Genomic DNA, 13,671 nt, shown 5'->3' with positions numbered 1-13,671 from the left:
ACGGCCTCAACCGGGATCTTGGGTTCATGTCACACTATCTGTAACCCCCCACGACTTGCCTGGATTTGTAAAATCTCACGAACTGTCCCTTCTGGAGACAATACACATCTCTTTAACCTGTGCTTAACCCTCTCTCCGCTCACATTGTGTGTACCTTGAAGACTTGGTTACCTGTAAAGACTCGCATTCCCACCATTATTTTGTAAATTGAGTTTGTGTCTTTATATGCCACACTTTGCGAATACAACTCCTACTCACCTGACGAAGGAGCAGCGCTCCAAAAGCTAGTGGCTTTTACTACCAAATAGACCTGTTGGACTTTAACCTGGTGTTGTGAGACTCCTAGTCACAGCCTTCCATTCAGGAAAGCACCCCTCTACTGCTACCCTCTGTCTTCTATGGCCAATGATGTGGAGATGCTGGCGTTGGACTGGGGTAAACACAGTAAGAAGCCTCACAACACCAGGTTAAAGTCCACCAGGTTTATTTGGCTGTAAACGCCACTGGCTTTCAGGGTTTGCCCCTCTGTCAGATGAGTCTCACAACCTGGTGTTCTTCTTTCTATGGCCAAGCCAGTTCTGTATTCATCTTGCCAGCTCTCCTCCGATCCCGAGTGACTTCATATAGAAACTGAAAGCAGGAGTAGGCCATTCGGCCCTTCGAGTCTGTTCTGCCATTCATTATATTCATTGGCTGATCATCGAATACAAATCCTGATCCCCACCCCCCCCCCCCGATACTGGTTGCCGAAAGCGAGATTGATTATTATTGTTACTGATACCATCTTCACCGCACAATCAGCCCACGAGTTCTCCCAACTCTCTTCTTCTGCTCATCTTGGTGGGTTCAATTTTCTTCCCCTGATCACAGGCCGAGATTCAGCCAAAAATAGAACGTAACCCTCAGTGCGCCTTGCGGAGGCACAGATGGTCTGTTTGACAGCGCAACATATGTTGGAGATAAACCCCCCCCCCACCACTTCTCCATCCCTTTCCTGGCAGACTCCCCATAATTCCCTAATCCCCACAGTTCGCTGCGATTTAAGCAGGTACTGGGAAAGCTGGACATCTTTTTTTTGCTGTACAGGGCCATGGTGAGGCCACACCTGGAGTATTGTGTGCAGTTTTGGTGTCCTTATCTGAGGAAGGATGTCCTTGCTATAGAGAGAGTACAGTGAAGGTTTACCAGGCTGATTCCTGGGATGGCAGGTCTGTCATATGAGGACAGACTAAGTCGGTTAGGATTATATTCACTGGAGTTTAGAAGAGTGAGAGGGGGATCTCATAGAAACTTATAAAATTCTATCAGGGTTAGACAGGGTAGATTCAGAAAGAATGTTCCTGATGGTGGGGGGAGCCCAGAACTAGGGGGTCACAGTTTGAGGATAAGGGGTAAACCTTTTAGAACTGAAGTGAGGAGAAATTTCTTCACCCAGAGGGTGGTGAATGTGTGGAATTCACTCTCACAGAAAGTAGTGCGGCCAAAACGTTGTGTGATTTCAAGAAGAAATTAGATATAGTTCTTGGGGCTAAAGGGATCGAGGGATATGGGGGGAATCAGGATATTGGATTTGACAATCAGGCATGATCAGAGTGAATGGGGGCACAGGCTCGAAGGGCCTCCTCCTGCTTTTAGTTTCTTTGACACACGACGGGATTGCATTCCCAATAAACAGGGGGCAATTATCATTTCGCTTCTGTTGAAGTTTTTTTTGTGTTCCAAGTTGGCTGACATTAACACTGCAATGAAGTTACTGTGAAAATCCCCCGAGTCGCCACCCTCCTGTTCGGGTTACACTGAGGGAGAATTTAACTCCTAACCAGCACATCTTTCAGACTGTGGGAGGAAACCGGAGCACCCGGAGGAAACCCACGCAGACATGGGGAGAATGTGCAAACTCCACACAGACAGTGACCCGAGCCAGGAATCGAACCCGGGTCCCTGGCGCTGTGAGGCAGCGGTGCTAACCACCGTACCGTCATGCCGCCCTAAAAGATTGCTGCAATTATTTTGTTGATGATATTCTCATCCCTCTTTCTCTCATCTTCATTACTTACCTGAAGACAACAACTTTTCTTTAATTCATGGGCATCGCTGGCTGGGCCAGTATTTATTGCCCATCCCTAGTTGCCCGAGGGCAGTTGAAAGTCAACCACATTGCTGTGGCTCTGGAGTCACATGTAGGCCAGACCGGGGTAAGGATGGCAGATTTCCTTCCCTGAAGGGAACCAGATGGGTTTTCCTGACCATGGGTCACCAGTAGATTCTTAATTCCAGATCTTTTTTATTGAATTCAAATTCCACCATCTGCCGTGGCGGGATTCGAACCCGGGTCTCTAGAGCATTAGCTGAGTTTCTGGATTAATAGTCTAGCGATAATACCACTGGCTTTCCTCATCCAGAGCTGGTGGCTGGAAAAGGATGTGTACTGTCCCCCTGGCAACTAGCATCCCTTCGACAACCAGCATCCCCTTGGCAAGCGGTATCCCTCAGTAATCTGTGTCCCCTTGGCAACCAGTGTCCTCTCGGCAACCGGCCTCCCTTTGGCAACTGGCCTCCCCTCAGTAACCGGCCTCCCCTCAGTAACCAGTATCTCTTGGCAAACGCATCCCCTTGGCAAACGCATCCCCTTGGCAACCGGCATCCCCTCGGCAGCCAGGATCCCTCGGCAACCAAATTCCCCTCGGCAATCAGTGGCCCCCTCAGTAATTAGCGCTTGGCAAACTGATGTCGTCTTGGCAACCATCAACTTTCCAGCACTCCCACGCAGACCCAGTGACAGGTACCTCTGTGCCTCCACTGTCCCCTCGGCAACCGCTATTTCCTCAGCAACCAGAAAATCTCCTTGGCAACCAGAGTCTACTTGGCAACTGAGGGAATGGAAGAAGAAATTTTGGAACTTAGGCTAATGTCAGGCAAGATATCAATGAAGCCGCAACTGCTTCACGAACCCTCCAGGGTAGGAAGGGTGTAGGTGGCTGAGAAACTGTGCGGTGAAGGTGAATAGGAGATGCTGTTTGCCAAGGCGATGCCTGTTGCCAAGCGGAGGTTGGTTGCCAAGGGAGGCTGGTTACCAAGGCAATGCCTGTTGCCAAGGGAGGCTGGTTACCAAGGGGATGCCTGTTGCCAAGCGGAGGTTGGTTGCCAAGGGAGGCTGGTTACCAAGGGGATGCCTGTTGGAAAATCCCATGGGCAGGTGGGAAGGGTGGGGAAGCGGGAAATGCCCCGCTGGGCAAGGAGAGGGATATAAACTCACGATCTGTTCTTCTTGCCTCCCCTTCCTAGGAGAGTTCGCCAGCAGCCGAGCAGAATCTAACCATGAGTGGGGAGGCTGCCCAGGAGGGGGTGCCAGGGTCGCCCCCACCCAGCGCTGCCCGGAAGGAGTGCTACTTTGACCGGGTATCCGAGGATGATCCCGAGTACTTGCGGCTGAGGAACATGACCCCCACCCTGAGGCAGGACTTCAACCTGATGGAGCAGAAGAAGCGAGTGACGGTTATCCTGCAAAGCCCGGTGAGTGTTGCGCGTCGCACAGGCCTCATCGCCAAGGGCCCCCCCCGCGCTTTGGACGGACGCATGGTGTTCTGTAAATGATTCGCCCCACGGTTCGTGACATCCCCTCTGTCCCGTAGCCAAGCGCAGATCGTAACACCATGAAACCGTAAGAAATAGGACCAGGAGTAGGCCATTCAGTCCTTTGAACCCGCTCTGCCATGGGTTGATCTCACTCGGCGGCATAGTGGTTAGCACTGCATCCTCGCAGGGCAAAAGGACCTGGGTTCAATACCTGACTTGGGTGATTGCCAATGCAGAGTCTGCACGTTCTCCCCCTGTGCGTTTCCTCCAGGTGCTCCAGTTTCCTTCCACAGTCCGAAAGACGTGATGGTTAGATGGATTGGCCATGCTAAATTGCCCCTTAGTGTCTAAAGATGTGCAGGTTAGGTGGATTGGCCATGCTAAATTGTCCCTTAGTGTCTAAAGATGTGCAGGTTAGGTGGATTGGCTATGCTAAATTGCCCCTTAGTGTCCAAAGATGTGCAAGTTGGGTGGATTGGCCATGCTAAATTGCCCCTTAGTGTCCAAAGATGTGCAGCTTAGGTGGATTGGCCATGTTAAATTGCCCCTTAGTGCCGAAAGATGTGTAGGTTAGGCGGATTGGCCATGCTAAATTGCCCCTTAGTGCCCAAAGATGTGTAGGTTAGATGGATTGGCCATGCTAAATTGCCCCTTAGTGTCCAAAGATGTGCAGGTTAGGTGGATTGGCCATGCTAAATTGCCCCTTAGTGTCCAAAGATGTGCAGGTTAGGTGGATTGGCCATGCTAAATTGTCCCTTAGTGTCCAAAGATGTGCAGGTTAGGTGGATTGGCCATGCTAAATTGTCCCTTAGTGTCTAAAGATGCAGGTTAGGTGGATTGGCCGTGCTAAATTGCCCCTTAGTGTCCAAAGGTGTGTAGGTTAGGTGGATTGGCCATGCTAAATTGCCCCTTAGTGTCCAATGATGTGTAGGTTTGGTGGATTGCCCCTTAGTGTCCAATGATGTGTAGGTTTGGTGGATTGGCCGTGCTAAATTGCCCCTTAGTGTCCAGGTGCTCTGCTTTCCTCCCACAGTCTGAAAGATGTGCTGGTTAGGTGCTAAATTCTCCCTCAGTGTAACCCGAACAGGTGTCGGAGTGTAGCGACTAGGAGATTCTCACAGTAACTTCATTGCAGTGTTAATGTAAGCCTAACTTGTGACAATAATAAGTGAAGTTCAAAACTTTCACCAATCCACTGTCCTGCCTTATCTCCGTAACCTTTAATTCCCCAACTGACTAAAAACTCATCGATCTCAGCCTTCGAAATGTTCAAGGACTCGGCCTTCCTGAGGGAAAGAATTCCAAAGATTCACCCACTCTCTCTGAGAGAAAAAAAATTCCTCCTTAAATCCATCTTCAATAAGTCCCCCCTTATTCCGAAACTTTCAGAATACTGAGAGGCCCTGGATAGAGTGGACGTGGGGGAGATGTTTCCCATTAGTCGGAGAGATTCGGATCCAAGGGGCACAGCCACAGGGTAAAGGGGCGACCCTTTAGAACCGAGATGAGGGGGAATTTCTTCAGCCAGAGGGTTTGATGAATCTGTGGAACTCATTGCCACAGAGGAGGCCGGGTCACTGAGTGCATTTAAGACAGAGATAGATAGGTTCTTAATTGGAAAAGGGCATAAAAGCCACAGGGAAAAGGAGGGAGAATGGGCGTCGCTGGCTGGGCCAGTATTTATTGCCCATCCTTAGTTGCCCGACAGAATTTGAGAGTCAACCACATTGCTGTGGCTCTTGAGTCACGTGTAGGCCAGACCGGGTAAGGACGGCAGATTTCCTTCCCTAAAGGGAACCAGATGAGTTTTTCCGACAATCGACAATGGTCATCAGTAGATTCTTAATTCCAGATCTTTAATTTTAGATTCCCCTACCTTTGGGGAAAGATATTGACTATCTAGCTGATCTGTGTCCCTCATTATTTTATAGACCCCCTCAGCCTCCAGGGAAAAAAGTCCCAGTCTATCCAGTCTCCCCTTATAACCATCAAGTCCCGGTAGCATCCTAGTAAATCTCACCTTAAACCTATGCCCTCTGGTTTTAGAGTCCCCGACCTTTGGGATTAGACGTTGACTAACTACCCAGCTCAAAAATCCTCAAGGAATCCCGATAGATGTGTCCAGCATGATTTCCCCTTTCTAATTGGTTGATGCCGCCAATAAGGCCAGAGTCGAATAATCTGATGCGACATTTTGTGTCAATTGTGCGGCCTAGGCTAGGTATGAGGTAATGAGGCCTTTTGTTTACTCTCTCTCTCTCTCTGCCGTTAGGCTTTCAGAGACGAATTGGAAAGCTTGATTCAGGAACAGATGAAGAAAGGCAACGACTCAAGCAACCTCTGGGCCCTGCGGCAGATCGTGGATTTTATGACGAGCGGCCCTCTCGCGCTCCCCACGTCTCCACCCGGTAAGACTCACGGCAAAAGCTCCCGCCGCATTCCGCACAAACCTTCTCCTCCATTTTGGAGTTCTGGAGTCCCCCTCCCCTCCGATGCGCCCAGGTCACATCATCGACCGCTCTCCCACACAGACAGACCGGTCTCAAAACCCCTCGAGCCTACTGACCAAACCGCTGTCTTGAGAGTTTAGCAACCACTGCATTTATATAGCACCTCGATCATGGGAACATAAGAACCAGGAGAAGGAGTAGGCCATCTGGCCCCTCAAGCCTTCTCCACCATTCACTAAGATCATGGCTGATCTTTTCATGGACTCAGCTCCACTTACCCACTCCGCTCACCAGAACCCTTAATTCCAAAAAATAGCAAATGCACTAGCGGTATTTCCCTGCCCAGTTGAGGCTACTTCATTGATTTAAGACAAAGATAGATTGATTTTTGAACAGTAAAGGAATTAAGGGTTATGGTGAGCGGAGTGGGTAAGTAGAGCTGAGTCCACAAAAAGATCAGCCAAGATCTTATTGAATGGCGGGGCAGGCTCGAGGGGCCAGATGGCCTACTCCTGCTGCTAGTTCTTATGCTCTTATGTTCCTTTACTATTCAAAAATCTACCTATCCTTGCCTTAGAAACATTCAATGATGTAGCCTCAACTGGGCAAGGGAATTCCACAGATTCCCAACCCTTTGGGTGAAGAAGTTCCTCCTCAACTCAGTCCTAAATCTGCTCCCCCTTATTTTGAGGCTATGCCCCCTAGTTCTAGTTTCACCCGCAGTGGAAACAACTTCCCTGCTTCTATCTTATCTATTCCCTTCATTATCTTATATGTTTCTATAAGATCTTCTCTCATTCTTCCAAGATCTCCCCTCATAGATCAGATATTGTACCATATTCCCAAGGCACACCGTGGAATGTCCATCACCAAGATTTAGTCAAAAGAAGTTATTTTTAAGAGGCTATTAAAGGATGACAGAGCGGTGTTAAGTGGGAGAGGGGCAGCGGGGCGGATTCCAGAGCTTTGTGGGATCCCCCAGGCAGTTGAAGTCACGGCCGCCAATGGCGGAGAGGTTAATATCAAGGGTTACTCAATTGGAATTGGAGGAGTGCCAAGATCCTAGACGGTTACAGGGGCTGGAAGAGAGGGCAGAGTTGGGAGGGGTATGCAGCAGTGAGGGATTGGAAAAAGAATTCAAAGTTACTTTGTTGGAAGTCAGTGCAAGTCGTAAATTTGCTACCAAATGAGCTCTCTGGTGACCTAGAAGGCCGGTAACTCTTTTCAACTTATTCTTCCAAAAACAGGGGTGACAATGGTGGCACCAATCAATGATTTCCGAGCCACTGAGTCTTTGGCCTTGGTCAAGGGGGAAAGATTGATGCGCTGTAAAGTGGCCAGCATCTACCGGCTGTTGGACCTCTTTGGCTGGGTTCAGCTGGCCAACACATACATCACGGTGAGTAGTGTTGGTAAGGGCAATATTAATACCAAGGAGGCTCCACACCAAGCACAAAGGTTCAGGCCGGGCAACTCTAGAACAAGGTAACAGGCCTTTCTATCCAGGCCTCAGTTTGAGACAAGGCCTCAATGTTTCAGCTCGAGGTGAAGGGACATTGTCTGAGAATGGTCAGTGTGGGCAGCATCCGTATGAAATTCCTCACATCCACATGTTTGGAAGGGAGGCTTTGGGATTGTGTACGGAGTGGGAAAGGGCTTCCTCAGAACCCTGCCCATGTCTCCAGTTCACCAGTCAGGGATGTAATCCCTCTGTACTCTCTCTCTGACTGTTTGTCTTTCTCTCTCTCCCATTCTGTCTCTCTTCCTTATCCATCTCTCTCTTTCTGTCTCTCTCCGTCTCTCTCTCTCTCTCCCTCTGTCAGTTTCTCTGTCTTTCTCTTTCTCTCGCTTGCCCTCTGTTCCTCCTTCTATCCCTGCTCCAGTCTTTCTCTGTCTCTCTATCTCCCTTTCTCCATCTCTCTCTCTCCCTCACCCTCTCTCCCTCTCTCTGTTTCTTTCTCTCTGACAATCTCTTTATCTCCCTTACCCTGTCTCCCTCTCCCTCCCTCTCTCTCTTTCTTTTTCTCTGTCTATCTCCCATCTTTCCCTCTTTATCTCTCTCTCTCTCCCCTCCTCCCTCTCCCTCTGAATGTCTCCACATTTTTTCCCTTGCCCTCTGTCTGTCTCTCATTCTCTCTCTCTCGATCCTCCCTCTCTTTCTGTCCCTTTCACTCCCACTTCCTCTATCTCTCTCTGTGTCCCTGTCTCTCTTTCTCTCTCTCTCTGTCTCTCTCTTTCTCTCTCTCTCTGTCTCTCTCTCTCTTTCTCTCTCTCTCTGTCTCTCTCTTTCTCTCTCTCTCTGTCTCTCTCTCTCTTTCTCTCTCTCTCTGTCTCTCTCTTTCTCTCTCTCTCTCTGTCTCTCTCTCTCTCTCTGTTTCTCTCTTTCTCTCTCTCTCTCTGTCTCTCTCTTTCTCTCTCTCTCTCTTTGTCTCTCTCTCTCTCTTTGTCCCTCTTTACTCCTCCCTCTCCCTTTTTCTCTCTTACTCTCTCAGTCCCCTCCTCGCCCTCAATCTCCCTCTCTCTCTCTCCCCCTCCTCTCTCCCACTCCCTCTGTCTCTCCCCCTCTCTCTCCCACTCTGTCTCTCTCTTTCTCTCCCCCTCCCCTCTCCCTCTGTCTCTCACTTCTCTTTCTCTCCCTCTCTCTCCCCCTCTGACTCTCTCTCTCTCTCCCTCTCTGTGTCTACCCCCCTCCCTCCCTCTCTCTCTCCCTCTCTCTCTCTCTCCCCTTCTCCCTCTGTCTGTCTGTCTGTCTGTCTCTCCCCCTCTTTCTCCCTCTCCCCCTTCTCTCTCTCTCTCTCTCTCTCTCTCTGCCTCCCTCCGTCTCTCCCCCTGTCTCTCACTCTCTCAGTTTCAGGTTTGGGGTTTGAGTTGTGCTGTGGGTGTTGGTGTCTGGAACTGAATAACTTGCCCCTTACTGTGGCAGTGGAACAGGGTGTCTGTGAAGCTGTGTACACTGAGGGCCCTTGCTAAGTTCAGTGTTATATTCCTGTGTCCGTCTCTGTGCTTCCTGTGTGATTCCTCCCCTTCGGGACAACCTACTGAAGTGGAACTGGGAGTTTTACATTAATGTTTCTTTATCCTCAACACGTGTTGAGATTTTTCACACAATAGCGATAACATCCTGCTAGTGAAACTGTCGAGACACTGCCCACAGACAGGCCCTCACACTGTCTGGGAAGCCAGACAATCTGTCTGCTTAAGGACTGGGTTTGAACCATAGAATCCCAACAGTGCGAAACGAGGCCATTCAGCCCATCGAGTCAGCACCGAATTTCCGAAAGATCATCTTACCCGAGTCCTCCCCCTCCTGCCCTATCCCCATAACCCCACACATTTCGCATGGCCAATCCACCTAACCTGCACATCTTTGGACACTAAGGGGTAATTTAGCATGGCCAATCCACCTAACCTGCACATCTTTGGACACTAAGGGACAATTTAGCATGGCCAATCCACCTAACCTACACATCTTTGGACACTAAGGGACAATTTAGCATGGCCAATCCACCTAACCTGCACATCTTTGGACACTAAGGGGCAATTTAGCATGGCCAATCCACCTAACCTACACATCTTTGGACACTAAGGGGTAATTTAGCATGGCCAATCCACCTAACCTACACATCTTTGGACACTAAGGGACAATTTAGCATGGCCAATCCACCTAACCTGCACATCTTTGGACACTAAGGGGCAATTTAGCATGGCCAATCCACCTAACCTGCACATCTTTGGACACAAAGGGGCAATTTAGCATGGCCAATCCCCCTAATCTGCATCTCTTTGAACTTCCAGATGTTATTGCGGACACACAGCCAAAATGATGAAGAGTGCGGTTTGACCTTTTACTTCTGACACCATTTGGCTTCATGAAGGCCGATTTGCCAATGGTATCTTCAGCGTGACATTGTCCCTGGTGATAATGATGTCCAAAGCTCACCCCTGTGGAAGTGTTGGCCAATGGGAAAGGAGCCTTACCAGCCTGGGTGTGCCGTGTGCCGCCCCCCCTCTCCCCCACCCCGCTGGCAGCCATGTTGTCGCAGACATACTGACGTCACCCCCCCCCGCCATCCCCGTTGTGTTAAGGTACAGGGCATGTAGAATCGAGAGTACAGAAACCTTCGGGGTGAAGCAAAGGGAAGAAAATTCTCACTGGGATGGCAAATGAAGGATCTGGAAAAAGCATGTCCAATCCCGCCCAAAACCAAGGACGGAATTCTGGAAAAATGCTTTGTCCAGAGAGTGGGGAGATGGTGGAACCTGGCTGCCATGTGAGAGTTGGTTAGAGCCATAGAGGCTTACAGCATGGAAACAGGCCCTTCGGCCCAACTTATCCATGCTGCCCTTTCTTTTTACCCACTAAGCTCATCCCAATTGCCCGCATTTGGCCCATATCCCTCTATACCCATCTTACTCATATAACTGTCTAAAGGCTTTTTAAAAGACAAAATTGTTCCCGCCTCTACTACTGCCTCTGGCAGCTTGTTCCAGACACTCACCACTCTCTATGTGAAAAAAATTGCCCCTCTGGACCCTTTTGTATCTCTCCCCTCTCACCTTAAACCTCTGCCCTCTAGTTTTAGACTCCCCTACCTTTGGGGAAAAGATATTGACTACCTAGCTGATCTGTGCCCCTCATTATTTTATAGACCTCTATAAGATCACCCTTCAGCCTCCTACGCCCCAGGGAAAAAAGTCCCAGTCTATCCCAGCCTCTCCTTATAACTCAAACCATCAAGTCCTGGTAGCATCCTAGTAAATCTTTCCTGCACTCTTTCTAGTTTAATAATATCCTTTCTATAATAGGTGACCTGAACTGTACACAGTTAGGGTTAAAATAGATAGATAGATTTGATTAGGATGGCGGTCAAAATTTACGGGGGGGGGGAGGTGGGGGTGGGGGGAGAAGTGGCAGGAAAGCCTACATGAATGTCGCCATGAATCTATTAAATGGCGGAGCAGGCCAGAGGGGCCGAATGGCCTTCCCCTGCTCCTGTTTCTTTGTGGTCTCACCTCTCTTTTCTCTCTGTGTGTTTGGCTCCAGCTCAGAGTGAACAAGGAACAGGACCACTTTCTCATCATTCCCAGGGGAGTGTCCTATGGAGAGGTCTCTGCCTCCATCCTGGTGAGTACCTTGAGCAATGGCCTCGGACTTTAACCCTTCACCTCCCCTCACCCTCTCGTTTCCTATTTCCTCCTCTTCCAAGGCCAAGTCAAGGCCTGAATTGCAGGGCCGAGGCCTTAGGCCCATCTGCTAAGACCCAGGCCCAAGGTGTTTTCTGAAGTTAGGCTAGATCCTAAGCTTAACATTTGGATTTGGCATGAGTGAACATAAAATGTTTCACTCCAGGTATGATTTAAGTGACCCACTAGGGAGCTTTTATCAGACAAAGTCTATTTAAGAACACAGTTCGCATAGAATAAAAAGATTTAGCATAACTTTTACCAATTACAAAAAAATCCAACCTGATCATAGGATTTACGGCACCAGAGACAGTCCCTTTGGCCCAAACTGGTCTTTGCCGAACAAAAGGCCCATCTAAGTTAATCCTCTTTGCCTGCATTTGGCCCATATCCCTCCAAACCTTTTGTATCCACGTGTCTGTCCAAATTCCTTTTAAATTTTGTGAATGTCCATGCCTCAACCATTTCTTCCAATAGCTCAGTCCACACACGTACCACCCTCTGTGTAAAAATGTTGCTTCCCATTAATTCTTTCCCCTCTTATACTCATGCCCTTTAGTTCTCGATTTCCCCAAGCCTGGGAAAAAGGCATTCACCCTATCCATGCCTCTCACAGTCTTATATAATCTCTATAAGGTCACCCCTCAGTCTTCTGCACCCTGAAGAAAATGTCCTAGCCTGTCCAATCTTTCCCTATAACTCAGTCCCTTGAGTCCTGGCCACATCCTTGTAAATCCCTTCTGCTCTCTCTCTCTCCAGTTTAATAATAACATAGTTCCTATAGCAAGGTGACCAAAACTGAACACAATACTCCAGGAGCAGCCTCACCAACATCCCGTACAACTGCAGCATAACTTCCCAACTTGTATACTTACTCGTCTGACTGATGAAGGCCCATATTATAAACCTTAACATCAACCTATCTATACTGTTCCAAGTTAAACAACACCCACAAACATACACCGCCTTCTTGTCTTAGCGCAAAAAGCAAGTATGCCCATGTGGTGCTGGATTTTGCAACTTTTTAACACCTGCTGTGAATTGCTCCTTTGAATGTTGGATTAAAACTCTGAGGCTTCCCAGTCCTGGAACTTTCAGGATAGAGACAGAGCGAGGTAGAGACACTGCCTGTCTCCAGCAGCTACTTGCGAGCAACTCACAAACTGCAGAATTTCCAACTCCAGAGAGAGAGAGGGGAAAACGAGAGAAACTGCTTTCTGTCTCATGTCCAAACAGCATCTGAGAAAAATGAAGCTAAATCCTAGGACTTTTCCGAGGGGGCAGAAAAAGATCCCCCTGACCTGTCAATAATGCTCCACTCAGCAATTCCAAAAGGATTATAAAACCCTAGGACACTGCATTAGGCCGGATTAAAAGTAACATGACGTTGATTATATTGCTTTAGTAACACAGGACATCAGCAATAAACAAATCAGTGCCAATAAAATACTCAGAGTTGCTGGAAAAAACCTGCAAGGAGACATGATTAAAATGCATTTATTAAAGGCACAGTATCGTCACACCTCCCCTTGATCTTGCTAGCTCTTTACATTGTGTGATGATATAGGGTTGTTCTCCTTTCAGATGTATTGCCAAATCTCCAAAGAGGAATACCTTGCCTTGTAATCTATTAAAGATGTGTGGGAAAGTGTGAACTGTTCTTCGATAACGTTTTGAATCATAGAACCTACAGTGCAGAAAGAGGCCCTTTGGCCCATTGAGTCTGCACCGAACACAATCCCATCCAGGCCCTACCCCCATATCCCTACATATTATACCCACTAATCCCTCTAACCTACACCTCCCTGGACACTAAGGGGCAATTTCTTAGCATGGCCAATCAACCTAACCCGCACATCTTTGGACTGTGGGAGGAAACCAGAGCACCTGGAGGAAACCCACGCAGACACGAGGAGAGTAGCTAGTAGTTAACTAACACAAATACCTGAAATGCACTTTAAAATGACCACTCAACAATGTATTTATTTAACTAACCAGGAACTTTAACTAAGCAAGTAACAAACCAAACAAAATAAGATTGGAATGGATTGTTGTTTAAATAAATACAATACTCATTCATTAGCAAAAAATATATAATAATAGAATTCCATCACTCTTAAAAATAAAATACAACCAGGTTTTTTGGCTTTTGGAAACTTTTTGGAGTTCTTTCATGGATTCCTTCTATCTGTAAGTTCTTTTAAATTTGATACCCTTTGCTGGGTAGAGACAGGATGGAGAGCTGCTCTCCCCCTCTTGGCTTGAGAGGTGGCAGTTACTAATCAGCTGTTTTTCTCTTTGCCCTGTCTTTTATACCCGTGGCGACCTATCAATTTTCCCACAACAGGATTGGTCTGATTTTTTTCAACACCATCAAATTCAAATCTCATAGGTTCTTGGTAGCTGAGTTCTTGCTTTCAACTGATTGGGCAAAATTCAAACATTCAAATGCCTGAAGCCT

At 48.1% G+C, this 13,671-nt stretch overlaps 1 protein-coding gene across 3 annotated transcripts in view; it reads left to right on the top strand.

Moving 5' to 3' along the window:
- Positions 1-13,671, top strand: part of LOC145339496 (beta-adducin-like) — a 90,446-nt gene that overhangs the window by 46,385 nt on the left and 30,390 nt on the right. For all 3 annotated transcript variants that reach the window (XM_080183968.1, XM_080183969.1, XM_080183970.1), the window contains exons 4-7: positions 3,286-3,513; positions 5,849-5,984; positions 7,274-7,425; positions 11,071-11,151. In XM_080183968.1, coding sequence (XP_080040094.1) covers positions 3,319-3,513; positions 5,849-5,984; positions 7,274-7,425; positions 11,071-11,151 — 564 coding nt within the window. In that variant the 5' untranslated portion in view covers positions 3,286-3,318. The remainder of the gene's footprint in view (positions 1-3,285; positions 3,514-5,848; positions 5,985-7,273; positions 7,426-11,070; positions 11,152-13,671) is intronic.

The sequence above is a fragment of the Carcharhinus amblyrhynchos genome, unplaced genomic scaffold (assembly GCF_965287045.1).
Source record: "Carcharhinus amblyrhynchos unplaced genomic scaffold, sCarAmb.v2.hapA scaffold_501, whole genome shotgun sequence".
NCBI classification, from domain to species: Eukaryota; Metazoa; Chordata; class Chondrichthyes; order Carcharhiniformes; family Carcharhinidae; genus Carcharhinus; species Carcharhinus amblyrhynchos.
Note: the sequence above shows the minus strand (reverse complement) of the source record. Positions and strands in the feature narration are given on the sequence as shown.